General features: G+C 43.6%; 1 protein-coding gene and 1 non-coding gene across 2 annotated transcripts in view; one reads left to right on the top strand and one right to left on the bottom strand.

The window, feature by feature from the left end:
• The window catches only part of PIK3AP1 (phosphoinositide-3-kinase adaptor protein 1), a 99709-nt gene extending 74893 nt beyond the window's left edge, over positions 1 to 24816 (bottom strand). The window contains exons 1-2 of the mRNA XM_037496675.2: positions 24788 to 24816; positions 17026 to 17442 (exon numbers count right to left, since the gene is read on the bottom strand). Coding sequence (XP_037352572.1) covers positions 17026 to 17442; positions 24788 to 24800 — 430 coding nt within the window. The 5' untranslated portion in view covers positions 24801 to 24816. The remainder of the gene's footprint in view (positions 1 to 17025; positions 17443 to 24787) is intronic.
• On the top strand, positions 5092 to 5203 carry LOC119235012 (U6 spliceosomal RNA). Its single transcript, XR_005122768.1, has one exon. It is a non-coding gene; the product is annotated as a U6 spliceosomal RNA (small nuclear RNA).
• Positions 24817 to 27667: the final 2851 nt, after the last annotated feature.

The raw sequence follows: 27667 nt of genomic DNA, 5'->3' as shown, positions 1-27667 counted from the left end.
TATAAGACCTACACTCTTGGCCCTTCAATATCTGCCCTCAAACTTCAGAACAGAATTGGGCCTCCCCTGGTGGCGCAGCGGTTGAGCGCTGGGCTGCAAGGCTGCCCGCAGCCTTTGCAGCTCCGGTTCATTCCCCGGCCGCCGGCAAGGGTCCCACCAAAAAAAAAAAAAAAACCTTCAGAACAGAGTTTAAGCTGTTTGGGTAAATATGAGGCCTCTCAGCATCTGATCTCCCCTCCAATCTTTCCTTGAAAGCTGCAGGCCCGCGGTCCTCAAATTTATGTACCCATCAGAACCATACCAGTCCTTGCTAAAATGTATATTCCCAGGCATTCAGTTCACTAAGTAACTGGGAGGACCCAGGAACATAAATATTTACAAAAAATATGGGTTTCGAATATATGGAAAACATGATTTTTACAAAGATACAAAATTCAAAATAGTTGTTTTTTCATCAAAACCAAAAATATGCCCCGATGCAGGCATTTGGGGCTCACTCTTTGAGAACAAATGGGACTGGAAACTCGAAGTCGTTAAGAAGCCACTGAATGTAGTGTTGAGACTAGGGGCTCAGGAGGAAAACCCCAGGGTCACTGAGAGAATAACTTAATGGTCCCAGACCTCTCTGCAAAATGTAGATAATGGGGCCTCCCCAGTGTCGCAGCGGTTGAGCGCTGGGTTGAGAAGCTGCCAGCGGCCTCTTGTAGAGCCAGTTCAATCCCCGGCTGCTCCCCGGCCACCGGAGGAGGGTCCCGCATGGCGCGCAGACCTCTCCTGCCGCCCGCTGCTCCCCTCAGCAGTGTACTTCGGGCCTTCTGCCTGTTCTGTTCCCGGCTCTGACTCTGGTGAGTTCTCTCACCCTCCCGCGCTTCTGACTGTACCCAGTGCTTGTATAAATAAATAAATAAATAAATAAATCTTTTCAAAAAAAAATGTAGATAATGACAGTATCTATCTTACAGAGCAAAATTGAATGAGAGAATCACTGTAGAACAGGTGGCACAGCATTTAGTATTGAACACATTCTACAACTGCAAGCAGTTACTGTTAGTAGTAGCGATACTATTATTATTAGAATGAAGCTGAAGGACAACAATAAAAAGTTTTGAATTTACAGCAGTAAATTGGAAATGGAAAGGACTTTAAGAATTCCTTCCTCAGCGTCACTGGCAGATATTTATCCACCTTGCCCAAAGGCTTCCCCTGACCGGGCCCGTGGCCATCACCTCCGGAGACAGCCTGCTCCATGGTTAAGTTACATCAGGTGTCAATGTTCTGCCTTAAATCTAGTAGGATTCTGCATGTCAGTTACTACTGTCCATGGATCCAAATCTTACGGAGTATCACAAAACAACACTATTCTTCTTTCTACATAGCAGTCATTCAAATGTTTGAAGGCAATTATGTCTTTCCTTGTGATTTTTCTTTTAGGATGACAATAAAGTATAGTGGATGAACTCTGAGAGTTCAGAGTTGGAGGCCTGAGCTTTGGTCTGTAACCAGCTTGGGTGTGCTTGGGCAAATCATTTGATGATGCTAAGCCTCAGTTTCACTCTGGTCCCAGATTGTATAATTTTATGATGAAATACCCTAGTTTTTCCCTCCACTCCTCAGGCTTAGACAGGTTTCTGGATCCCATTTATGCCATGGTCTTCTGCATTGCTTGACAAAAGCAGCACAGCAACCCTCCTTTGGAAAATTTCTGATCCTTCCACTTTCACCAAGTGGTTTGAATTGAAGCTGCCAAATTTGTAGACATTTCACATCCCAAACTATCAACATGGGCCTTTTGTAGTCTTCCAATGCCCTCATCACAGATAATTGACCTACAAGTAGGCCCATGATCCAAGTTCAACTAATCAGCACTCACCCCCTATCCTCCCCGCCACCTCATCCTGGGATTTAAAAATTTCAGGCCAGAAAAAATAAGTATCAATTCCTCTCAAGCTGGAATTGGAAAGAAGCATATCAGCTCCTAGGGGCTGTAGTTTTCCTCCTCAGAGATGACTCATTGGAGAATATGCAGAGACATAGAAAGGAGAGGTGGAAAGGTAACCCCCCAGAGGTCAAGTCCTTGCTTCCAGGTTATCTCTGGGTACCAGAAGTGCTCTTGCCCACCCCTTGGCTCATTCCTCCTTTGCCCAAGTTGAGTTTCTCTCCTTCCAAACATATCCAGAGCAATACAGTCACTTTTGGAAGCAGGCTTCAAGTGGTAACGGTACTAGCTTTTCTAGCCTCATATCTCCGCAACCTAATTTTCTACCCCCTCACCTTCTGCCAATAACTACTCAAGAAGGGTAAGTTGATAATACAAAAAGGGCTGTCACTTTCTCCAGCCTGACCACTCTTTAGAAGGGGAGCTCAAGACTTCATCTTAGAGTCATGCAGCCTTGCTGGTTCATACTGAGCCGCTGGGCCCCACAACCCCCAGACTCACTTTCATGTAAACCACAGAAGTCAGGACTACTATACTAAACCCTTTGCCAGGCTACAATTGTAGTTTGTTTTGTTTTTATTTTTTGTTTTTATTTTTTTTTAAAGATTTATTTATTTATGCATACAAGAGCTGAGGTACAGGCCAGAGAAGTGGGGGGTGAGAGGATCCACCAGAGATAGAGTGGGGAACAGAACAGGCAGATTGACTGAAATACACTGCTGAGGGGAGCAGCGGACGAGACAGGAGAGGTCTGTCTCGCCATGTGGGTTTCTCCCTGGCCGGCAGGGGATCGAACTCGTGCTGCAGAGGCTGCAAATTACTTCATAGTGCGGTGCTTAACCCCTTGCGCCACCAGGGAGGCCCAGTTTGTTTTGTTTTTAAGATGAGGTCTGGGACCTAATTGCAAATAAACACTGAGCCTTGTTAAATGTTGCATGTTGGATTAAGGCCAGAGTTTCAGTCTGTCAAATGGTTCTGACTCAAGATTCCATCATTAATGACAAAGTTGAGAAAGTTCCCAAGTGGTCTAGCAAATGGTATGTGCTACAGATGTGCCAGTATATTCATTCCCTCAGATCTCTGCTTGGAAAAAAGAATAAAGCTTGGGACTCTGAACCCACATTTGTGGCCTCCAACTCTGGCACCCTTATCATTTTCTGAGTATTCCTATTTCAAGTCTCCGTCGTTAAGGTAATGTAAGGACGCTAGTTTTTCATAGCATACATATATTTTCTAATAAGATGCCTATTTACAAAATTGTTTTCCACTTAAACATCTCTGCTTGGTAAATTTTAGTGTTTAGTCTCACCCACTAAGTCTTGTTTTTACTGCTTCTTCTCCCCAAGATTTAGGATTTCTCCATAATAAACTGTAAATGTGATGTGATTGGTTATACAGGGTAATTCTAGATTTTGCCAACGATACAAAATTTTATGAAGTTGATGAAAGTGATGTTGGAAAACTATCTGAATGGCAAGTGAAGCCACTGTCCGCTGGAGAGCTTACCTACTGAATAGGTAGGTAAGTCTACAGGGACACTGCCCAAAAACCAAAAGGGAATTATAATGCTGTATACCTGAAACTTATGTAATGTTGGAAGCCACTGTTATTTCCACAAAAATGTATTTTTTTTAAAAAAGCAAATAATAGGAATATATAATGATTGAGAGGAGGCCTTGGAAATCTATAAAAGTCAAATGTATTTCTATACAGCTGGTTTCTTCAAAAGTCAAATGTGAACTAAGGAATGTTATCTTGAGCTAATATAAAAAAATGTGTCAGGAAAATGTACTCAATCTCTCCTGCACAACACTTAGCAACAGCTGATTCAGTTTCTATGTGGTCTAAGAATTAGCATATAAAAATTAACATATAGCTGAAATCATCAAAACTGTTAATATGATCAAAGAAACTAATGTTTAGTCTTACTTTTCAAAATAAGTCCCAATCAAGGGCCTCCCCTGGTGGCGCGGCGGTTGAGCGCTGGGCTGCGAAGCTGCCCGCGGCCTCTGCAGCGCCGGCTCGATCCCTGGCCGCCGGCGAGGGTCCCACATGGCGCGCAGACCTCTCCTGCCATGCCCGCTGCTCCCCTCAGCAGTGTACTTCGGTCCTTCTGCCTGCTCTGCTCCCCGCTCTGGCTCTGGTGAATTCTCTCACCCTCCCGCGCTTCTGACTGTACCCAGTGCTTGTATAAACAAATAAATACATCTTTAAAAAAAAAATAAGTCCCAATCAAATATTTTTTAGTATTTATTATAAAATTTTGACCCTGCTAAAGTGCATCCAGTTCAACTGACCTTTACCCAGCATTAGCCATCTTTGAATTATGAGGGTCACCTGCACTTACATTGTCCCCTTTATTGCATCTGTCATTCATTGTTCCTTGTCTTGTCCACTGTAGAAACACAGAAAATCCCATCCCTCTACTTTTAAAAACTCTGAAGACAGTTTCCAGAGTTCCAGTGAAACTGTTTTTCTCCATAACAAGCTCTTTCCTTACGCCATTTATCACCTAATAGATTTTGAAATCCCCCCACTCACTCCATTCAGTTGATAATTGACTGAGGGCATACAATGTGTGAAACACTGGTCTGTTCCCTAGGGAGGTTTACCTTCTATTGAAGGAACAATAAATGAAATGAATGAGTGAATGGACAGACAGAAGGATGGATGGATGGATGGATGGATGGTTGGATGGATGGATGGATGAATTTCTGAATTTGCCTCCCATTTAAATGATGCACACTTCTCCAGATGAGCTAATCAATGCAGAGTAAAGGAGGGACCTCTTCTTTAACACCAACACATCTGCTCATAAACCTTCATGTTGCTTTTTTTTTTAATGTAGGTGAGATTACTCAGGTAACATTGTTTAGCTTGCCTCCAACTGAAACCATCAGATCTTCTTGCAAATGTTACTCTTAAAATATATAATATATCCTTCATTCTGTTCTCGTACAACTGTTGAATTATTTTTTGGACCCTGAGCAAGATTTTATACTGATCCTTATTAATTTTCAACTTATCTTTAGCCCATCCTGCAGCTAACACATATTTAGATAAACTAAAATGTGAAACTTTCAAATTGTGCAAATTTACTAATATAATGCATCAGCATCACTGCTGGCTACAAACTTAAGAAGAAAAATGCCAGTTTTATATGTGCTCACTTTCATAATACATACTAAAATTGGAACAATACAGAGAAGACTGGCATAGTCCCTGCATGAAGATGACATGCAAATTTGTGATGCATTCCATATTTTTAATAAATAATTTAATTTAATTAAGTGCTTGAATAAAGATACTCTAAAATTTTAGACTGCTAATCACTTCTTTGAGAAAAGACTGCTCTGCCTAAAAGCCATAGTTAACCTGGGCTCTATGTTACCATTAAATAGTATTGCTAAGCATTGGCCATAACTACCAACCATGGCTTTTCTTCTCTTTTCCAAGATGGATGTTCCGGAAACTCATTCTTCCCTTAATGTATATTTGTTGACTTACAAATATGAATTAACAGTCTCCAATAGCCACAAATTATGTAATGCTATGAGAGTCCTCTGACTCCTCTAGGTCTTACTCCACTCATTTTAAACTAAAGGGTCAGATGACTCCAAAGTTTCTTTTTCTAGAAATGTTAATATATTTCCATCTTGTTGACTCAGTGGCTCCCTCCCTCTGTTTTCCAATCACACCCTCTCAAGCTAGATTGTTTCCAGAATATGGGCAAGTTATAATCACATGGACACCCCGGACCATGAAAAGGACTGAGGTAAAACAAGGTTGAAGGATTTCTATAGCCTTTGGGACTCTGAATTCAAAATGACCATGAAATAAAAATAAGTATGCAGGCTGCCATATTAGGGCACTACATTTGAGCGTTACAATTTTTCCTGAAAAACTTCTAAGGTGAAAATGTTTTATGATCATTATCAAAGACTTCTCTGGAAATAAACCAAGGCCTTAAGAAATGATATTCATAAAGTTTTAGAAAATGAAAGGGGGAATCTGTTTCAGAACAAGAACAGGTTGACTCCATTTGGAATGCTGAATCCTACAACAGAAATGTTTTCCCACATTTTACAAACTTAAAGAAAAAAAAATTACTCAACAGCTAACACCAATACTATTTTATCCACTAGATTTAATGGAATGTCTATCTTACTGTAGATTTTAACCATAGCTTCACACACTGGTGATACATGTAAAAAGGAAGCTCGTTTTAGTGCACTTTAAAAGTAAGCATTTTCATTTCATTACCAGCCTTCCCCTATTTCCTGTGTTATCAGATGTTCGAGAGAGAGCCAGCAGTCTGTTTGTGAAACTGGCAACTTGGTAGACAAAATAGGCATGTTCAACAAGCATTCTTTTAAATTAGAACTTGAATGAACCTAACTGGAGAACGATAGGAAGATATGCAAAAAGCATAAATCTAGAAGAAAAAGTAACAAGAAATACCTAAAATAACTGAACTAATTCTAGAGATTTCCTCCAAACGCTACAGACTTCTTCCCTTTAATGATCTGCTTCAAAAAGGAGACACCCAGTTTAATCTCTGCTACTGACAGACTCACGCACACCCCACGGAGCTAACAATTACAATTGTTAACTATCTCCTATAATGGGATACAGATTCTTTTGTGGGACAAGTTCGCATAGTCTGGTACACTTTTAAGTATGGACACAGTTGGAAAAAAAAGCACCCTGTAAACCTTATCTCACTTTGAATCAATGTGTTATTTCTGTCTATGCACACCCTATGTGACCACAAGACAAACCTGCTCCATGGAAACGCTGACAACCCAAATGGCACCAGCAGCTCACGCCCTTCTGTAGGATGCTCATAGAAGGGATGTCTATTTCTACAATTGGGACATTCAAAATGGGCCCAAGAGTAAGGAAAATTGACACCATTCCATGGACAGTGTCCACAGAACACACACCCATCCACACATCCATTTATCCCCCACTTACTAGGCACCTACTACACATAACACATTGTCACTGGAGACCAGCATTTTCTTAAAAAAACATAAACACAGTGAATATAAAATAGTCTCCAAGTGGTTTTCCCCCACAGAAAAGGCAATGTTATCAATTATTGTTTTTATTCATTTTGTATCTTAGAAAACCAACCAACTGCTGTTTAGATCTAAATTTTACCAAACTGTCTAAATTAAGAAGCTTTCTGCCCAGAAGTCCATATGACAAGCTTATTTTGGTTTCATAATTTCTCCAATGGGCAGATGAAGAGTCATTTATGGCATAAATCAGACTATTTTCTCAATCATTCCGGACATACTCTTGGTCATGTAAATGGTGGTGGAAACTAAATTGAAAAGCTGTCAAAACATCCTGCAGTAACAGGGGAATTAATAGACCCATTCAGTCATGCATATTTGCTCCATTTCCCCTGTACCCATTATCTTCCTATGAACCCACATTCATAATTCTGCATGTAGACCATAATAAATATGGTCTACGGTTTACGTATAAAATGTAAAATACATTCTTTTCATTCCCACACAGATAATGGCATAATGTTATATTTCCCTAAGACTGAACTTGGGCTAATGTCCATAAACAGAAAGTTATTATTATGTCATTTAAGATTCTATTTAAAATTCTGTTGTGGAGGATAACTTGTTAGCAGAAATAATACACTATCACTTATTAGGGTTTAAAAAATATCAGATAGAGACCAAACAATGCAGTATAAGCAAAGTCACACAGAGCTGGAATCACAGCATTTCATATCCCTTAAGTCCTGAGATGTCAACTGCACTCCCCACAGTATTTTCAGAAAGGCAAGAACAGATTCAGGGTAACCAAGCAATTTGCCCAAGGTGGCATACCCAGTGAGTGTCAGAGTCTGAAATACTACACCCCTATTCTCTTACTTGTCACAAAGATTGTAGTAACCTAAGAAAATATCAATACAAATTTGACAAGAGTAAATTACTTGACAAAAGTAAAAATGTGACTTGATAAGTAGTTTTTCCCTCTTCACATGCCTCCAGCCTACATCAAGCAAGCGGTAGGGCAGACGTCACAGCAATAAGACAAACCAATACCACATCACTTCCCCTTACCCAGAAGATCAGTCTAACGAAGCCGAGAAAATGCTAAGGATTTTGCACAAAAGAATTTAACCTGAAGCTCAACCAACTTGGATTAACTGGGTACAAATTCAATTCCTCCCTCTAGGTACATAAACCACCCCCTGACTCTATCATCTTTCTCTTTTAAGTCTCCTTGCTGAGAGTAAAACATGACCATATTAGAAAATTTAAAACACTGGAGAAATGTCTAAAACAAAAATTTCAAATGTCCTCCATCCACTCAAAGCAACCACTATCAACAATTTCTTGTGGCTCCTTCCAGGGAAGAAGTTACATAAATAATGACACACATAAATACTAGCATAATGCAGACACTAGCCTATATAAATATATATTAATATATAAAAATATTTATGTCGATATACACACAACTTTAAAATATTACATATATATATTTATGTACATGTCCCATGGTGTGACTGCTTGGTAGGGCACCAGGAGCTCAGTCTTCCTAAGTTCAGATGACAGGCTGGTGGTTTCAAAGATCGAAACTGTTCTATTAATCAAAGCTATTTTTGTCTTAATTAATACTGTATTTCTAGGTCCTGGAAGCACAGCTAAACAGCTGACAAAATAAGAGAGGGGCAAAGAAAGGGGAAGAACGAGGAAGAAAAGCAAGAAAGAGAAGCTGGGTCAAGGAAAGAAAGAAAAAACGATACATGCAAGTGCTAAACACAGACCAGCACCTTTCTGAATGAATGAATAAAGAAACCACATATGAACTTTTATGATATTAAAATGCTTACTGATAGGGCACCATTTTCTGAAAAGTAAGCATACTTCTCAAGGTACACTATCCAATATGATCGTCACTGGCCACACATGGCTATTGGATGTTTGAAAAATAGGTTTTCTAAGTGTGAATTGCATACCAGATTTCAAAGACTTAGTATGAAAAAATGATAAAAAAAATCTCATGAGTAATTTTTATATTGATTATGTTAAAATGAGACTTTTAAATATATTAGATCAAGTAAACCATATTATTAAAATTATCTTTACCTGCTTCTTTCTGCTTTTTTCTTCACTATAACTGCTAGAAACTTACACCTTCGCACGTGATTCACACTATACATTTTTTTTTTGATAGAGCTAGTCTAGAACACAGATATCATTATAGCAGTTACTGTGTCTGTCCTTCCCTGCTCTATCCCTGCACACAGCACAGGTCTTGGGAATAATAGATTCTTGGCACCAGAAGAAAGGCAGGCTGTGGCATCCAGATAAGGTAGTAACCTTACAGGCCTTGGGCTACACGGCCATCATCCTAACCCTTGCTCTAAAAAGTCAAAATAAGGGTGGTGGGAATTGTATGGGGAATATAACCAAGATGAAAATGCATACATTGTACAAAAATGAAAAATGATTTTAAAAATATATAAAATAAAATTAAAAATAATAAAATTTAAAAAATAGGGCCTCCAGTGGCACAGCGGGTTGAGTGCAGCACTGTGAAACTATTCGCAGCCTCTACACCACCAGTTCGATTTCCGGCTGGCCAGGGAGATTCCCACATGGCAAGGCAGACCTCTCCTGTCTCGCCCGCTACTCCCTTTAGCAATGTATTCCGTCCATCTGCCTGTTCTGCTCCCTTGTCTGTCTCTGGTGAATTCTCTCACCCTCTCACGCCTCTAGCCTGTACACCAGTACTTGCATAAATAAATAAATCTTAAAAAATAAAATAAATAAATAAAACAAATTTAATAAATAAATAAATAAAAAGCAGCTGGGGGCCTCCCTGGTGGCGCAAGGGGTTAAGACACAACCTATGAAGCTATCCACAGCCACTGCAGCACGAGTTTGATCCCCAGCTAGGGAGCTACCCACATGGCACAGCAGACCTCTCCTGACTCATCCCCTGCTCCCCTCAGCAGTGTATTTCAGTCGATTCGCATGTTCTGTTCCCCACGCTGGCTCTGGTGAATCCTCTCACCCCCACCCATGCCTCTGGCCTGTACTCCAGTTCTTGTATGCATAAATAAATAAATCGAAAAATAAATAGATAAATGAATGAATGAATGAATGAATAAATAAATAAATAAATAAAAGGCAGCTGGGTGACTAAACCTGCTGGGCCCTGTTTTCTTCTTTTTTAAAATGGAAATAATGCTTATAGAGACATATAAGCATGGACTAAATGCACTGATGTCTAAAAAGGTAAAACAGATGGCAGGTCCTTCCTAAATTCTAGCATATTCTTCTAGCAATTGTTCCAGAAGGGCAATGCAATAAATACCAACACAACCCATTGAAATCTTATTTCTGATGCTTCCATTCCAGCATATGTAGAAAATTTAGACAAGGACAGGTGCAAAATTGAGATTCTCACACTCATGGAAACTTAAGTATTTATCACTCCCTTTTCAGTGCATCTCACCAACCACAGTTGACAAGGAGACCTGCATATACTTTTCTTGAGGGACCACAGGAAATCTGACAAAGAAGGCCATGTCTGGGTGGCTGATGTAGCAGCAGGGACCTGGGGGGAAGACAATTTCATCTCCCCACCTGGGCTTTCATCTCCCCACTTAAGGCTTTCTGGGAAATTCATAAACGTGGAATCTCTGAGGTCTGGGGCAGGGTGGAAGGGGAGTTCCAAGGGCACAAAAGTCTATCATGGGCACCACTAATTATTCAGGTGCAACTAGGAGAGTGAACACACCTCATCCTGTAAGACAGTCGGGGTACCCAGCAAGGTAAACACAAAGTACCCTTATGGCACCAAATTGATTTCACCATCCCAGCTCAGCATTTTCTTCCTCAAGACAAAGATGATTTCAAAGAGAAGATGGAGGCAACAACATCCTTCAGCAGGGGCCTCTCAGGAGACTTAAGGAGCCGAAGCAGAGTAGACCAACCCAGGCCAAGAAAGAGCAGATCCCACAGTCCCACAACCCCCCACCCTTGTCAGGAGGGAGCAGAAAAAAATCTATTTCAGAAGGGCCATGGTTAGATTCTCCTATCAGTCTCTGCAAGGCCCCTCAGAAGTCCCAAAATTGGTCAATGACTTACCATCGGCGAGGCCTCCACAGGGAGGAGACTGAGGAGGGTGCAGTGACTTCCCCTTTGCTGTGAGGGTCTGACTCTCTTCCCCTCTCTAAGGGCTGCTGCCTATGACGTGGAAGTGAGTTGTGCCATGGCAGAGAGCTGAGGCCCTGGGACTACTGCCCCGTGACAGCTACAGGCCTGCACTGCTGCCAGCTCCCCCAACCAGAAAACCAAAGGACAGGGAGCCAGGCACAGAGAAGAGGCTCCAGAACATGGCTGTACAGCAGAGCCAATGGCAGAGGCTCTTTGAAATTCATATTCCTGGGACCAACCCCCCGATTCTGGTTCAGCAGGTCTGGGGTGGAGCCCAGGCATCTGTGTTTTAAACCAAGTGCAGGTACAATGCCAATGTCCAGTTGAACTTGGGAACCTGGAAATCCCTTATCCCTTTATTATCAATGATCCTTTCTCTTCTCTCAGCTTTCTTCATTCCTCTGGTCTCAATGTGGAGGAAGAGGAGCAGGGAACCATCCTGGCTCCAGGAGCGCCAGGGACCTGGTTGTGAGGTGAGGGAGAGGAGACTTAAACGAAAAAAGCAAGGCAGAGTGGAGAGCACTCCAGTGACTAAAGGGCCTAGGACCCCAAACCAGCTGCTCCCAGTCCTTTTACAAGGCATTTAACATCTCTGAACCTCCATTTTTCTCACGTGTCAAGGCCAGATGAGGGGGGGATAAACACACATAAAGACTGAGGCCAGAACATATAGTATCTGTCATAAAGCACATTCACATTATTAGCTGTTTCCATGAGCGGAAAGTTCTCCCTGCACAGGAAGATACACTCCATATGCGTATCTTTGCAAGAGAAATGAAATTAATCAGCTAACCAGGGAAGAAAGAAAATTTAAAAAATTGCAACAACAAAACACTGTAGTGAGAAAGGCCATGGATACAGGTTCCCTGGGGAGGGGAGGGAGGTGCGCAGAGCAGGGAACCACCCTGGCTCCAGGAGTTCCAGGGACGTGGTTGTGAGGAAACCAATACAGAGTCACAAAGACCGAGGCATAAAGCTGCATGGAGATTTGTTGCAATGTTATTTATAAAAGGGGGGACTGGAAATAATCAACAGGAACATTTTTTTCTCTAAAATTAAGTGATGTGCGTTCCCTTTGTAATTAGGAAAAGATTATGAAATTTCATTTGAGTAACTGAAACTATTGTCAAATACCCCAATTGTTTTCTTTTAAATCCCATTTTAATATTCAAAGTAGAACATTAATATTAACAAAGGAAGGCCAGATAAGGTATATTCCTCTCATTTTTCCTGATGGGAACAACAGGTAAAATATATTATAATTTTGGGTACCATCAGAACTTCTGAAGAGAAAAAGTATGTTGAAAGAATAGGGAGGGCCTCCCCAGTGGCGCAGCGGTTGAGTGCTGGGTTGCAAAGCTGCCTGCAGCCTCTGCAGCGCCAGTTCGATCCCCGGCTGCTCCCAGGCTGCTTCCCGGCCACTGGAGGAGGGTCCCACATGGCGCGCAGACCTCTCCTGCCGCCCGCTGCTCCCCTCAGCAGTGTGCTTCGGTCCTTCTGCCTGTTCTGCCCCCAGCTATGGCTCTGGTGAATTCTCTCACCCTCCCGTGCTTCTGACTGTGCCTAGTACTTGTATAAATAAATAAATAAATCTTAAGGAAAAAAAAAGAAAGAATAGGGAAAGGCAAGAGAAAATAATGTATATAAAGATAAGATCCCAAAGTCATACTGAATAATATCAAGATAATATTAAGTGAATTACGTTTAGTGCTTCCCTCCCCCCTCAACACACACACACACACACACACCAATAACATCTTTTGAAGTAAAACTCAATATTACCCACTAAGTCCTTTCCCACATGACTAACAAAATCTATTTTTGTATTCCAGTGAGATTTGCAACAAAGAATAGAGTTCCAGCAAAAAGAGGAAACAATTTCTGTGTTGATCTGAGTTTTTCTCATTTCCTTATTTTAAAATAATCACCCAACAAGCCCCAAAAAGTCAGAACATTAGCACAATCTCTAAGCACTGTATAGACATCACTGTGGATATTTTAGAATTAAACTGAATCAATTAAAAGGTTCTGGGTCATTTGCCATCTTCTTAGAAAACTTATAATGATACAGCACAACACTGGGTGCTGAAAGAAACCTTCAAGATCATCTTGATCCAATCCTGTCACTTCACAAATAAAGATCAGGGGAAATAACCTGGCTGATCCAACACTGAAGACTCGAATTAAAATAGATGTCAGTTTTAAGGTGACTGACAAATTTAGAGAGAGGGGATAAGAAATAGAAAATGCTCAAAAATAGGTTTCAGTGGGATAGTAATTATGATCAATGAGCCTATTAAGTGAAGACATAGGAAGTTCCATGATCAAAGTGTCCCCACCCCAATGTCAGGACCACTTACCTCTGGAAAACTGAGATTAAAAGTTGCCAGAACTAACACTTTGAATCTGCAAGTAGAGGCAAAGGAAGAGAACTCAGTCTCTCCTCTGAAATCCACTGGTCTAGTTTTATAACTAAGCTGAGAGGTATCCAGGAGTTGCCCTGATTTGATGATGCCTCCATTTTCAGAGGAGTGGAGACTTGAGAAAATGGTCTGCGCACAAGAGAAGAACAAAGACAGGACAAAGAAAGGGTGGCTGAAACCCTTGCTAGCTACTCAGTGGCCCCTGGCCAGCAGCATCACGTGGAAGCTTGTTACAAGAGCAGCATTTGGGGGTACCCAGATCTATGGAGTCAGAACTTAAATATTGACAAGCCCCCTCCTCCCCATCTCTACCCTAGTCCTCCTGCAGATGTTAAAGTTTGAGAGGCACTTATTTAGATAATGCAGCAGGAAAGGGAAGTATAATTGACTATCTGTAACCACATTTAACATGTTTCTGTAATAGTTACCTCCATTACCAGTCTTTGTCTAATTTTAAATTTTATATTATCTAATGTTTAGCCTAAATTTTAAATGGTCTTAGTGAATATCTTATCAAGTAGTCATGCTTTTTCAAAAGGTTCCTCAAAGTTAAGAAAGGAAAAGAAAAAATAATTATATTCTGGAAGCTTTTACCATTTTCAAAAGTTACATAGATTATGATTGGGGTCTTTTTCTTACTTATTTCTGTGGGGTTTTAATAGGACCATGACTAAATTTTCCTCAGTTGAGAGTTAGAAACAGGGAGACCTGATGAAGGAGGAAGACTGAATTCAGAATAGAATGTTCTGGTGAAAAAGAGGAACTTCACATAAGGGAATTTTTTTATGATCAAAGACTCTGAACGTCACATGGTCTAAACATGGTTCCACAGCTGACTCCCTCAGGCTACAGCTACAATCCCTGCTCACACACTCCCAGTGGGATGGACTCAGCACCTCCAAAGCCACCCATTCATCCTCACATATGCAAATGATTAGCAAATTTTCCTTCTAATTTGTCTCCTCGCAGCTTTCAATAGTCCTTCGATCAGTAACCCCACCATTATTGTCCCTACTGTTAGTTCAGCCTCATTATAAATTTCCCACTGGGATGTTTTTCTTAAGATCAAAAATCAAAGACACAAGTTCCATGTATTTATTTCTCATGGGCCTAGGGCAGCTTGTAGTAATGGGGTATCTGAAAATTTTACATTTTGCTTTTATGTTGAGGTGCCTTAAGAAAACCTCGTTTGTACAAGAAGAGCATTAGAAAAACCAGAGAATGTAACTAAGGAGATAATTATAACAGAAATCTAGTTTAGGGATAGTACTGTCCTTAAACACTATTTTAGGCCTAGGTTTTCTGAGAGTAAACGCAGATATGAAAATGGGCAAAAAAGGAGGTACTTCAGAAAGGTTTGAGAGTCTCTGGCCTTGGAGAGTCATAGATGATTAGTCCTGGAAAGTATCTTAGATCAAGTATCATTCTCATTACAGAGAAGGAAACTGAAACCCAAAGAGGATAAATGACTTGCCTGGTACTGGCCACACAGTTAGCATCACAACCAGGTACTGGGGTGTCCCCACCCCTGTTCAATGCCCTTTTTGTTACATTGCCAGACTCTGAGTCTTGGATGTATTAGGAAAGCTTGTCCAGCATAAACATCAAACATATAGCACCACTTTACTGCTGGGCCAAGGGCAATGGTTATGGATGCCCAAAAGCAAATCCAAGCCATCCTAGCACTCAAGAATCTCCAATCCCAAAATCCACAGGCCTAACCCCAATTGAGAAGTTACATTGGAGCTGTCAGCTGTCTTTCCTCCTCCTCTCTTTCCTATAATTCCATTTGTCCCTGCTTATCCATCAACACTGAACTGCAGAGTTTTCCTATAAGCAGCTTATTTTAATCGCCCATTAAAATAATCTCTTCATGATGAGAGGTTATTTGCGCTCAGAACAGAAACACCACTGTGAAACACTTCCTAATTTCTGAAACACTTGAAGCTAAAAGCTCATAACATACTGAGTCAGAGTTGCTAGTAAAAAGTAAAATGTCACAGGCGATCCATTTATGCAGGCAGCTAAACACTGGACACATCCAAACGATATTAAAAGAATCTTTCTTGTCATCTAATTTTTTAATGCCACCACTATAGCATGAACAAGCTGTTAGAGCATGTGGTGTGCAGTGCCAGCACAGCGGCAAAACCTCTCTGAGCTCTGAGTGATTGGTTGGAGGGTCACAGCGGCCCATCCCGAGATCCTAACAGACCTCACAGAGATATCATCTGATCCATAACAACAACGAGTTGTGTCTTAGGTCTTTGTAAGTTTAGGCAGATCACAACACCCTCAAAGCAATGAAGTGAAATCATACAAGTTTGAATTAATATGCTTTTTCTACCAGTATGTCCTTCTGAAGTAAAGAGAAGCAAGCCCTGGAAAAATTACCAGTCTAGGTCCCAGGCATTTTAAGTGAGATCTTCCATGCTAACAATTGTCATTTATATTATCAAATGAAACAGAATCCCACTATGTTAAGCAACCTGATCCTATTTATTGGTTTAGAGCAGTCTATTCTGGGAATAAAAACATCTAGGAAGCTGTATTAGCTTTTTAAGGTCACTAGGAATGAGTGGGTGCTTGATTCAATTCATCAAACGAGACAGGGGTGGATGAGACAAGTTAATACTCAATCACTGAATAATTTTCCAGGCTTCCTTGCTGGCTTCAGGTATATATGATCTTAAATGGCAAGAGAAGAGAAGATAAACACAGCCTGATCAGAGTCCACAGTGAGGCAAAAAAAGAAAACAAAAAGAGGAAGAAAAGTCATAACATGTGTCCATCCCAGAGTGTCTTCCGTTACTGTTAATCAGACTGTATGTCACACTTCCTGGAGCCACTGTACTCATTAGCCTGGCAGAGAGGATTGGAATTTTACCACTTTAAAAGGAGAAATGAGGCAAAAGGCAGAAGCTAGGCTGATGGGAAATAGAGAAGGGTGTTTCCCTATAAACACATCACCCAAAAGTGGCACTTTTCAATAAAAATCTTAAGGTTACATAATGATAAATGGAAGTGGCTTGCAAGCAGGAGGGTTGGTAGTCATGTTCCTCACATTCCCCACCAAACTGAGTCTCACTGTCCCACACCCACCATCCTCTAGGCTGGAACATGTTTCCTCCGCCTTCGAAGGTGCAGAAATTTCTAGAATGGCTTTTTTTTTTTTCTTTTTTTGTGGGACCCTCGCCAGTGGCCAGGGAACAAACAGGCACTGCAGAGGCTGCGGGCAGCCTTGCAGCGCAGCGATCAACCATTGAGCCACCAGGGGAGGCCCTCTAGAACGGCTTTTATAGAAGTAGCCTGCTCTAAAACAGTAAACATGACCAGCCTTCTTAGCACAGTGAGGTCCAGGCTCATTTTTTTAACACAAGATAATGTCTTACCTGAATTGCTAGGGCCCTGGATTAGTCATTTTTTAGGGCTTAATTGTTGCCTCAGGAGAAACTCTTACCTTCTGAAATGGCCTTCTTCACCGCAGTCACGTAAGTCTCAGGTTCATCGTCACAGGTGAGCTCCTGCCAGTGGGCCCAATCTGGGAAGTAGTCCAGGAACTCCTCACTGTCCTGGACGCCACAGAGCAGGCGCACCACGCGGTGGGGAGGGTGGAAGGCTCGCTGCAGCAGGGGCAGCAGGGCCGGCTGGCAGAACTGCTGCACCATCTCCACAGACAGCAGCACCACAATGCATCGTGCACTGAGGAAGAAGCTCAGGTCCGTGGCCGAGAAGGAGACCTTGGGGCCCAGCTTGTAAGTCAGAATCTCCTGGTTGTGGACCTGCCGACTGGCCAGGAAAAGGTCCTGGAGGTACTGGCACCATTCCGCAGCATCCGGGCTGTAGACGATGAGGATGTCGCATCCTCTGAGCACCTCTGAAAAAGAGCGAGGCGATGAAGCATGTTAACGTGTCTGTTTCTTCCTTCTAGGAACCCTCATGACCCACAAGCTATGCCATCCCTCCAGGCACCCACAGTCTCACTGTCTGCCTCCAGCAAAGCTCACTAACCTTTCCCCATGCAGAGTCTACATCCAACCATCCCAGACTCCCTGTCATTACCCAAATATATCCCGCCATTTTGGATCCTCACAGACACTTTTGCTTCTGTTGGCATGCTCTTTCCCCATCACCCCCACCCTCTCTGCTGATGCAGGAAAAATGATGTTGATATGCTGATGATGATGACATCAAGCACTTAAAGCTCTTACTATGTTTCAACTGTTCTTCCAAGCCCATATCCTATTAAACTTATTTAATCATCAGCAACCTTATAAGGTAGGTACTATTTGCCCCATTTCAAAGCTGAGAAAACTCAGGCATGGCAGGTTAAGGAATTTACCCAAGGTCTACAGTGGCAGAGTCAGAATTTGAACTTGGCTCATACGCCCAGAACCTGGTTCCTTTTCAAACACAGTGGTTACCAACACAGATGTGGAATTAGGTGGCCAGCTTAGTACACTGGCCCTGCAAAGTATTCACTATGTAACCTTGGACAAGTTACTCAAATATTGTGAACTTCAGTTTACTCATCTGTAAGTGAAAATGGCAATACTCAATCAGCGTTCTGTGAGAATTAAATTATATATTCTATATCTCATGTAAAGTGCAAGGCTTAGAGCTTAGCATGTAGCAAACCCTCAGTAATTGATAGCTGGTATCATTACCTCACATTAATATAAACAGTGCAGCAATGCAGTTGGCAACCATGACTGAATTAATGTTGTGACCTGCACAGCATCTGTAAGGTGTCGCCATACCTGGCCCATGACATAGGCTTTCTTCTCCCTCTAATAAAGCACAGATTCCAGAAACAGAGCCAAAAGCCTTAGAGAAGCACTGAGTTTCAAAGGATTTGGGGTGGTCATTTGGCCCAAACTCTTCATTTACGGATAAAAGAAGCACTTCATCTGGGAGAAGTCAGGGACTTGCCTAAGCAAATTAGTTTCAGAGCCAGGACTGAACCTCAGACTGAACCTCAAATCGTCCTGTGGGTTCCTGTCCAGTCCTCTTGCCAACTCACCTGCTGCTCCCCATCAGGATTTCTGTCAAGACTCTTATGAGTAATAAATCACACCTTCTAATTATCAAAGTTCAGAGAAACTTGGCTTTAGCACAACTGTTACCACCATTGTGGGTCCTCATCTCTCCACTAATTTAACAAACTGTTGAATCATTTGGACAGGGTCAGCAAGATGGAAGTCGCCAGGATCAAAGCAATAAGGATCCTTCCTCCACTGGGAAAGGAAGATAGGAATTGTGTGAAGCTTGGAAATCATCTAATTTAATCATCAATTAAATGTCATCCCTGGACCACATTTCACTGATAGGTTCTTTTTTTTTTTTTAAGATTTATTTATGCATATGAAAACTGGCGTGTAGGCCAGAGGTGTAGGGGGGTGGGTAAGAGGATTCACCAGAGAGAGTGGGGAACAGAACAGGCAGACTGACTGAAATACACTGCTGAGGGGAGCAGCAGATGAGACAGGAGAGGTCTGTCTCGCCATGTGGGTTGCTCCTTGGCCAGCCAAGATGGAATTCGTGCTGCAGTGGCTGGCAATAGCTCGATAGCGCTGTCTTTAACTCCTACGCTTAGCAAACAGGTCAGAGGCAGGGCAAAACCTGAGGCACTTAGTTCTGCGAACATCAAGGACAGCATCCCCTGGCCAGTCATCATCTACCACCACATTCAAAGTAAAAATAACATATAAATGTAAACCCAACACAGTTCTGATTTCCCCCAGGTGGACAGCATCAATTTTTTAAAATAGCAAATAAAACACAAATTTGAAATTTCTTTCTATTTGGAGTCCCTGCTTTGTTGGAGCCCGAATCCAATGCAAACATAAAATCCAAAAGGGTACCAAAAGGAGAAAGTTGATTAGTGAGGGAGGATTTTCAAAGCAAAGGCATGCAAATTTTAAAAGCCAGTATTAGAAGGCAATATTGGACTGGAGGAAAACAGCGAACAGCTTGGTGACGCCACGGACATTTGTAGCTCTGCAGAAAACTCAATTCTGAACACGGTCTGTTTCTTCAATTGCAATAGAATAGTCCTTTTTAGGCATGTTTACTCTGGTCCCAAGTGTAAGCAGATTAAGATCAAAATTTTAATTATGAGTATTGAAGCTTTCCACAGAATGAAATTTTGCTGATTGTATCTTTTTTCTCTGGGTAGAGCATTACATTGTACCTCAATGAAAAAATAATTTCAGAACTTCGGAAGAATAAAATTAGTAAAACTCAAAACTACAGGGTGATCACACTGACACAAGCAAAGTTAAAGTATCAGAATGTCTTTATCTTCTCTCTGCCCCCTCCTTTTTACATGACTAGTTTATACTCAGAAGCAAATGTTCTTCTAAATGTAAAGTGTTATTGCATAGAAGGAGCGTGCTTGAGCATGGTCTATTAGTAGACAATATAGAAGACTTTACCTTTCACTATAATCTTAAGGATGCAAAGTTAGTGAGGCTGTGCTTGAACTCAGTTAAACGTGCAAAGTAAGGAGCAGTAGTCACCATCATACATGAACATATACACACATGCACTAGCAAATATCACCCAATAATTTGTACAAATGGGTTAGAAGACTAAGATCTCAAGAAAGACTGACTGTGATCCCATAAGTTAGTGATGAAGAAAGAAGTCATTGGTAAAGTTTTTAATAGGGTTACCAAGTGATGGCAAGAAGTAAAGAACAGGGAAAAAGAGGCTTTCCTAGAGGATAAGAACTGCCACAGAGAGGGCCTCCCTGATGGCCTAGCGGTAAGTCTCACCAATACCACCACAAAGGCCTGAGTTTGCTCCCTGGCCAGGGAGCTAACCCACACATGGTGCAGCAGACCTCTCCTGTCTTGCCCACTGCTCCCCTCAGCAGTGTATTTCAGTAAATCTACCTGTTCTGCTCCCCACTCTGTCTCTGGTGAATCCTCTCACTCCCCATATCTCTGGCCTACGTCCCATTTCTTGTATGCATAAATAAATAAATCTTCTAAAAAAAAAGAAGTGCCATAAAGAAGGCAGCTGGGGTCCTGGAGCACTGATTGATCTAACAGGAAAGCAGCAGCAATTTGACACTGTCTACAAGCAATTTATGGCACTTTTATAAGGAGACAGTGACCCAAAGGCAGGCCAACATTTTAAGATGACAAATTCTGGGGGCACTAAGGGACAAACTACTCTTTTCACCCTGAATCCCGCCTCCATGTCCACAGGAAAGTTTAAATGTTAATAATAGAGGAAACTGGGTATGTAGTTTGTATGCGAACTCTCTGTTCTATCTTCACAATTTTTATATAAATCTAAAACTATTCTAAATCAAAAATTTGAAAATACAGTTTAAATGGAAAGTGCTTTCTAGGTCAGTCTTTTCTATATGGAAAACATATTTAAGATGTCTCATTCCTAGGGTCCTAGTGTTAAATTCAACTCCCCCTCCCTCTTTGAGGAAAAGTGCTCATAGTAGCTAGTGCCTCCAACTAGTTAATATGACAACCTACTTGGTCACTCATTTGTGGTGTGACTTCAGATCAATAGAGTAAATGCAGGCAACTTTTGCATCAATGTAAATGAAGACAGTGGATTCTATCACCTTCCTGAATTTTGCTGAAATTGAAAGCTGGGGAACTTGTAAAAAAAAATGTCCAAAGTGGAAGTTAAAGTCCCTCCATATGAATGAGCCAGTAACAACACAGGACTACATGCTTTGTCAGCAACTCTCTCTCTCATGGGAGACCCCCCTTTCTTTGAGATAATTCCCTTCTTTAGCCACAAGTTATTTCTGCAGATGATTTTCCTCACAAATCAATTCTTCTCATTTGTGTTTGTTCATTCAGAGAAAGGAAATGTGTGAAGCCCATACATCCTAGAGAGAAATGAGGAAGGGGCTTTGTCCTTGCAGAGTCGCAAGAACAGGAGTGGCTCTCGAAAGACAAGGGATGGCGCTCAGAGGCAGGCGCTGGCTGGGGCAACAGAGAGTGACAGTGGTAAGTGAGAGAAGGTTCCTTTAAGATTCAGAGTCCATTTGAGAAAAGAAAAGAGAGGAAGTGCCAAGGAACTCAGCCTAGACCATTTCTTGAGTGTGCAGGGGACTCTGGCACCCCATTGATCTGTCTGGAGCCCTTTGAGTCTGAACACCATATGGAAGAGGGATATGAGGCAGGCAAGGACCAGGATAGAGAGGGGCTGAGGAACTCTCATGTGAGAAGCTTCCAGACTCTGAAAGTTTCATGTTTAGACTTGGTAGGAATATGAAGGGATCTTGAGGATCAGATGGAAGTTAAAAATCACAAAAAAGTGTAAGCCCTCCTGTCCTGTAAGTCCAGAGATAGTAGAAGGATCTGGATGAGAAGTCTTGGAGAGAGGAGGCAGGAAAAGGTTTTGAGAGGTTTATTCAAGTACCTGGAGGTTAACATGCAGAGAATATGTTAGTCTTCATCCACCCAGATCAGGCTACTTGAAAAAGTCACCATGACCTCTCTTTCACTCTCCTCTCTCTCAAGTGTAAAGACAAGAGACACTATCAGGAAACAGAGACTATTCCTGAGTAGGCTGAATCCACTTCATTTTATCTCGCTAGCCAAGTTCTTTCAAGAACAGGAGCCAAGATCCTCCTTGATTTCAACAAGCAAAACTGCCTTTCAAAAAATAAAAGACAAATGCTGACCCCTCAGGGGACAGGAATTCAAGACAACCTGATGATTTAGCCATAATAAGGAATGAAGTCCCAACACATGCTACAACTTGGATGAGCCTCGAAAGCAATACGCTGTGTGAAAGAAGCCAGTCACAATAACCACGTACCATATGATCCCATGCACATGAAAGTCCAGAACAGGAAAATACAGAGACAGAAGGTGGAACTTAGGGTTGGGGAGAAGGTGGGATAAAGGGGGTGAGAGCTAAAGCATATGGAGTTTCTGAGGTGATAAAAATGTTCTAAAATTGACTGTAGTGATTCCACATACCCGTGAAGATACTAAAAGGCATTGACTTGAACGCTTCAAATGGGGAATTGGATGGCATGTGAATTGATGTTAATAAATGTGATAAAAAGACGAGGAGAAAAGGATGAAAATGAGGGCAGGGAAGAACACAAAGAAGCCACCGCTCTCAGCAACAGCTCCAGAGCCTATAGTATGTTGGCAAGAGATGGTCCCCACTCTCCCCTCTGCGACCTGCCATCATTGGTCCTTGTACCTCTAGACCACAGGGAGCCCCCAGGGACCCTAGAGGCTCAACTCCCACTTGCAGCACCTGGAGTGGTGTCTCACCACAGAGGACGCTGACAGCAAGAAGATTTGATAGCTTGAACCATTGCAGACATCTGCGGAAGCCACTACAGAGCCCATAAATAGCCCAGGTCTGGCCACTGCCTACAGCCTTCAACTGAATGCAAGCACTCCCTCCCTCTGAGCCCTTCTCCCACGGCCACCAGAGCAAAGCACACAGGACCCAGGCTCAGGGTGACTCTGTCTCCTCTGCCCAAAGACCCTCCTAGTTTGCCACCTCCTGAGCCTAATAGCCCAGGCCCTTTTTCCAGCCATGGGAGGAGATGGGAGCTTCTATAACCTCATTTCCTATTTCTCCCCTGTCATCGCCCTACTCCAACTTCCTGCTCCCTGCTCCTTAAACACATCACATACACCCATTGACTGTTCCTCTGCCTGCTCTTCCCTCACATTCTTCCTTTCCTTTCAGGTCTTTGCTCAAATGTCCCCAACCTGGCTGCCTCCTTTAAAATGAAAATCCCAGCCGCTTTACTCCTCTCTATTGTTTTTCCACTGCACTTATCATATCAAATACTTTCCTCACGGTCAAGTACACTCCCCTAATACTCTCTAAATACTCACAGGTACATGGCTTAAGTCTGCTTTGTTTGCTGAATTATACACCTGACACCTAGGACAGTGTTTGCAATCAGTAGGTGTACAATTTGTTAAATGAATGAATTGCCTGAAGATAACTCAGCCTCAGCTTTCCAATGGAATGTGCTCCACTGGAATGAATATTACCAGAGGTTACTTATTCCCAACACAATTTCTAATCTTCAGCTGGAGCCCACAAGGTTAAGGTGACCTACCTTCCTACTCCTCTTAAACAGCGAATCTGTATCTCCCAATCTAATAGAGTTGTGATCACTGGCTTCTGCCCCTGCTTCCAAATGGCTAGAAGGCTAGGCCTCCAGGTTCTGGAGAGAGCTTCTGCATCAATCTACCACTTGTCCCCACCCCCAGATCAACATCTTCTCCTGGCTGAGTCGAACTTATGTTCCAAGAAGCTTTTTGTATACTGTTTGTACATGTTATCTCTACTAATATACCTTAAGCTAGGCCGAGGAAAGCACAGGCAAACCCAGTTGCAAACACGATCATGCTAATCTTCTCATCCAGTAATTCCCTACTTACTCAGTGCTTTCCTTCACAAGACTATAAACTCCTTTAGGCACAGAAAGTAGACGTGTCCCGGTCACCACTGAGAACATACCAGGTGCATGAGACCCATTAAAGCGCATAGCAATTGCTCCTTAGCGGTCTCTTGTTATCAACGTTATTCAGCCAGTTTGTCCTGGGTCTCAGTGAGTGACTTGCCAAGTGGACACACCCCAATTAGCAAAGACTCCTCACTCACTCTTTGATGGACAGATGACCTGGTGCCCTGCACCTCTCCCCGCTCCCCAGAGTCCAGCATAGGACATAGTTAAAGTAAGGCGGAAAGAATGGTGTTCCTTGATGCCTATCCAAATTCTAGGCGAAAAACAAAGCCTGGGACAGGGAAAGGCCCAGCGCCAGCCGAGCCGAGGACAGTCTGAGCGCCCCCTCTTGGCACGACAGGCTCCTCGGAGAAGCATTTTGCCCGCAGGGACCAGGCAGCGGCTGTCCTATTTTCTCTGTCTCTCGGTTCACAGAGCTGGACTAACCAGAGCGACGACCTTCAGAAGCGCTGCGGGACAGCCACTGGGGGAGAAAAGGGGATTTGGGAGACAAGGAAGGGTCAGGCAGGGTCTGAAAGCATCGCGCACTGCGGGACAGGGAGCGCGAGAAAGTTGGGGTGCGGAGTTTGCCACACGGAGCAGAGGGCGAACAGAAAGCAGCGAGACCCCGCACCCAAGAGCCGGAGCTGGAGCGGGGCAGCTCCGAGGAGGGCCGCGAGGCGAGCGAGCGGGGCCGGGGCGCGCCGTGCGGGGTCCGGCGGGGGGCCCGCGCGCCCCGCCTACGCACCTGAGGCTGCCATGCCGGGGCGCCGCTCACATGCCCCTCTCGCTGCGCGCGCTGTGCCCGGGGCGCGGAGCCGGGGCCCGGCGGCGTCCCTGGGCGCGGGGCGAGGGGGGCGCCGGGCTCCGCGCAGCACCAGCAGCTGCTCTGGCGCTTCCTCCCGAGCGGCGACCGGGACGGGCCTCGGGGGCGTGTCCACACCACCCGCCCCGCCTGCGCCTGCGGGGCTCGGGCCGCGGCACCTGCTCCGGCCGTTGGGGAGGAGAAGTGAGAACCCCCGCGGCGCGGCGGGCTGCAGGCCGGCTCCCGGCTGGACCCCCGCCCCGCGCGCGGCCGGGGCCCAGGGGGAGGCGGGGGGCTTCGCGCCACGTGCGTGGCCTCTGCCCCCCGGAGGCGGAGGGGGTGTTGGGAGCAGAGGCAAGGAGGAGGCTGAGCTGCCCGGCCTCCGCGACCCGGGTCTGGGGCCGTGCCTGGGCACAGCTGGCCGGGCCATCTTCCTTCTCAAGGGACTTCGTCCCGAAGCCACTGCCCGCCCCCACCCCGCCCCCAGGAAAGGGGAAGGGGCAGGAAGGGGAAGCGGCATCTTCCTTGGCACCCGGCCCATGAGCGCTTGATGTTGCCCTTGATTACCCTCCAGTGATCTTCCTGTAATGCCGCCGACCTGGTCTCCAGGGCACACGAACATTAGCGATAAGCTCAGAGGATAAATGCATGCTACGGTTATCTTTGTCTGTTATGGCTTTGGGGTAGCAGCTGTCTCTGTCTTCCTGTGAAGAAACAAGCCAAATTCCTTGTTGCCCAACGTTCTAGACCTGAGACTTGAGCTCTCGTTCCCTTTCCCAGTACTTGACCTCCTCTCTTTGTGAGCTGCCGGAATCGATCAAATAGCACAGTGCAGTGCCCTTTGGATTTTGGGCTCCAGTGCAATGGATCCAGAGAATGGATCCAGGAAGCAGAGTTAAGGGAAAGATAAAGTTGAAGTGTGGGTGGGGAAAAAAATGGATTTCTGAATGGAAATATCAGAGTTGAGGCCAAGGATAAGTTTCCTACTGCTGCCATAACAAACTACCACAGACCTAGTGGCTTCAAATAACACAAATTTATTATTTTACTGTGCTGGATTTCAAAAGTCCAACATGAGTTGGTGTTAAAATCAAGGTGCCGGCAGGCTGGATTCCCTTCTGGAGCCTCTAGAAGAGAACCTATTTTCTTGTTTATTTCAACTCCATTCCTTGGTTAATGGACTCCCTCCATCCTCAAAGCCAAAAACATAGCTTCTCTTTGACCCTGCTTCAAACATGGCGTCTCTCTCCCTCACTCTCCCACCTGCTTCTCCTACTTTTAAGGACTCCAGTGATTGCATTGATTCCATTGAAATAATCTAGGAAAATTTCCCCAGTTTAAGCTCAATAGACTCTGCAATCATAATTCTGCATTGCCATGTAACATAGCATATTCACACTTCAAGGGCATGGACATATTTGGGAAAGCCATTAGTCTGCCTGCCACAGACCTGGAATTCTAAATGAGAAGATGAAGTCACTGCCTGTTATGCCATTCCTTGCACCTATGGCCCACCTGCAGGACTTCTCTGGCCTCCTCCACATCATACACTGCCATGGTCTGTACTGTTCTTTAATAGAAATTATATAGATATTTTCCCACAATTTAATATTTTAATTTGTGAATCCACCATTCAACTCTAAGCCCCTCAAAGGCAAGATCTAAGTCTATCTTTTTCACCATGGGACTTCCAGCACTTGGAGCCAGCTCCAACAGAATAAGCTTGAAAAGTATTTGAATAAGCGAATATGACCAAGGAATCCCATTGCAGGGAGCAGGGCAATGGGTTTCTGTCACCTCTGAGTTTCCCTTGCTCTACCAGGAGTAACTACACATGAAATATAAGCTTCAGCAGAGGCCCTTCCCTCAAATTCCCCCAGCATTGCCCACTCCCTGCCCATCTTTCTGTCTGTATTCCATAAGGCCATGTCCCTTGGGGGCAGAGCTATGTCCGTCACCACAGCATCTCCAGTGCCTACCATAGGGCCCAGCAAGTAGTAGGTATTCTTGGTTTTTAAAACATCAAGTCCAAGCTGCTCATTTTATAAATACACTTGTTGGTATTAAGTAATCTGCCCAAGATCCCACAACCTTCATCCGAGGGGCTTGCTTCTTGCTTTTTTCAGGAGATTAAGGAAACTGCATGTTCCTGTGAACAGGGTGCAAGTATGAAGACTGGGTTTTGTGGGACAGGCTGAGGAGCCATCACACGTGAGGGAAGGGAAACAGTTCCAGGGCACCAGGTGCCTGGTTTCACCTTGTAAAGACCCTGGATTTATAAAGACTTCTACCTTTTCTTCCTGCTTGAGAAAGTTTCAGGCCAGTGGGACAGCATAGTAAAACCCAATACAGACTATTTGTGGGTGTGGGTAACTTTTTAGGAACAAGCAACTTTGCAAACAAAGCCCTGAAACCTAGGCCTCTTGCAAGAGTAAGACCTCCTTCCCCACTCACCACAAGAGCTACTCCCCACGAAGTTTCTGCCACAGCCCAAGGACCCCCTCCTTGGGTCATTTAGAGCAATGGAACTCCCCAAACCAAGGACCTCAAGTTCAGAGGAACAAATGTAATTGGCTGTCTGCTCTGAGGACTGTGCTCAGAGTAGGCTCATTTATTCAGTCCTAGTGAATCTTTACCTCAAACCTGTGAGGTGTGAGGTAAACATTATTATCATCCCATTTCACAGGTGAAGAAACACGCTCCAGTAAGGTAATTTACCTGACCTGCAATCACCGGTTTACAAATGCCAAAACTAGATTTTGAATTCAAATCTGTTGGTTTCATGACAGCTGTCTCCCTTGTCAGGCACTGTGATCCAGAAAC

The sequence above is a fragment of the Talpa occidentalis genome, unplaced genomic scaffold (assembly GCF_014898055.3).
Source record: "Talpa occidentalis isolate TD23 unplaced genomic scaffold, MPIMG_talOcc4v2.1 talOcc4.8, whole genome shotgun sequence".
Classification (NCBI taxonomy): Eukaryota; Metazoa; Chordata; class Mammalia; order Eulipotyphla; family Talpidae; genus Talpa; species Talpa occidentalis.
This window is presented reverse-complemented; position numbering and strand designations above follow the sequence as displayed.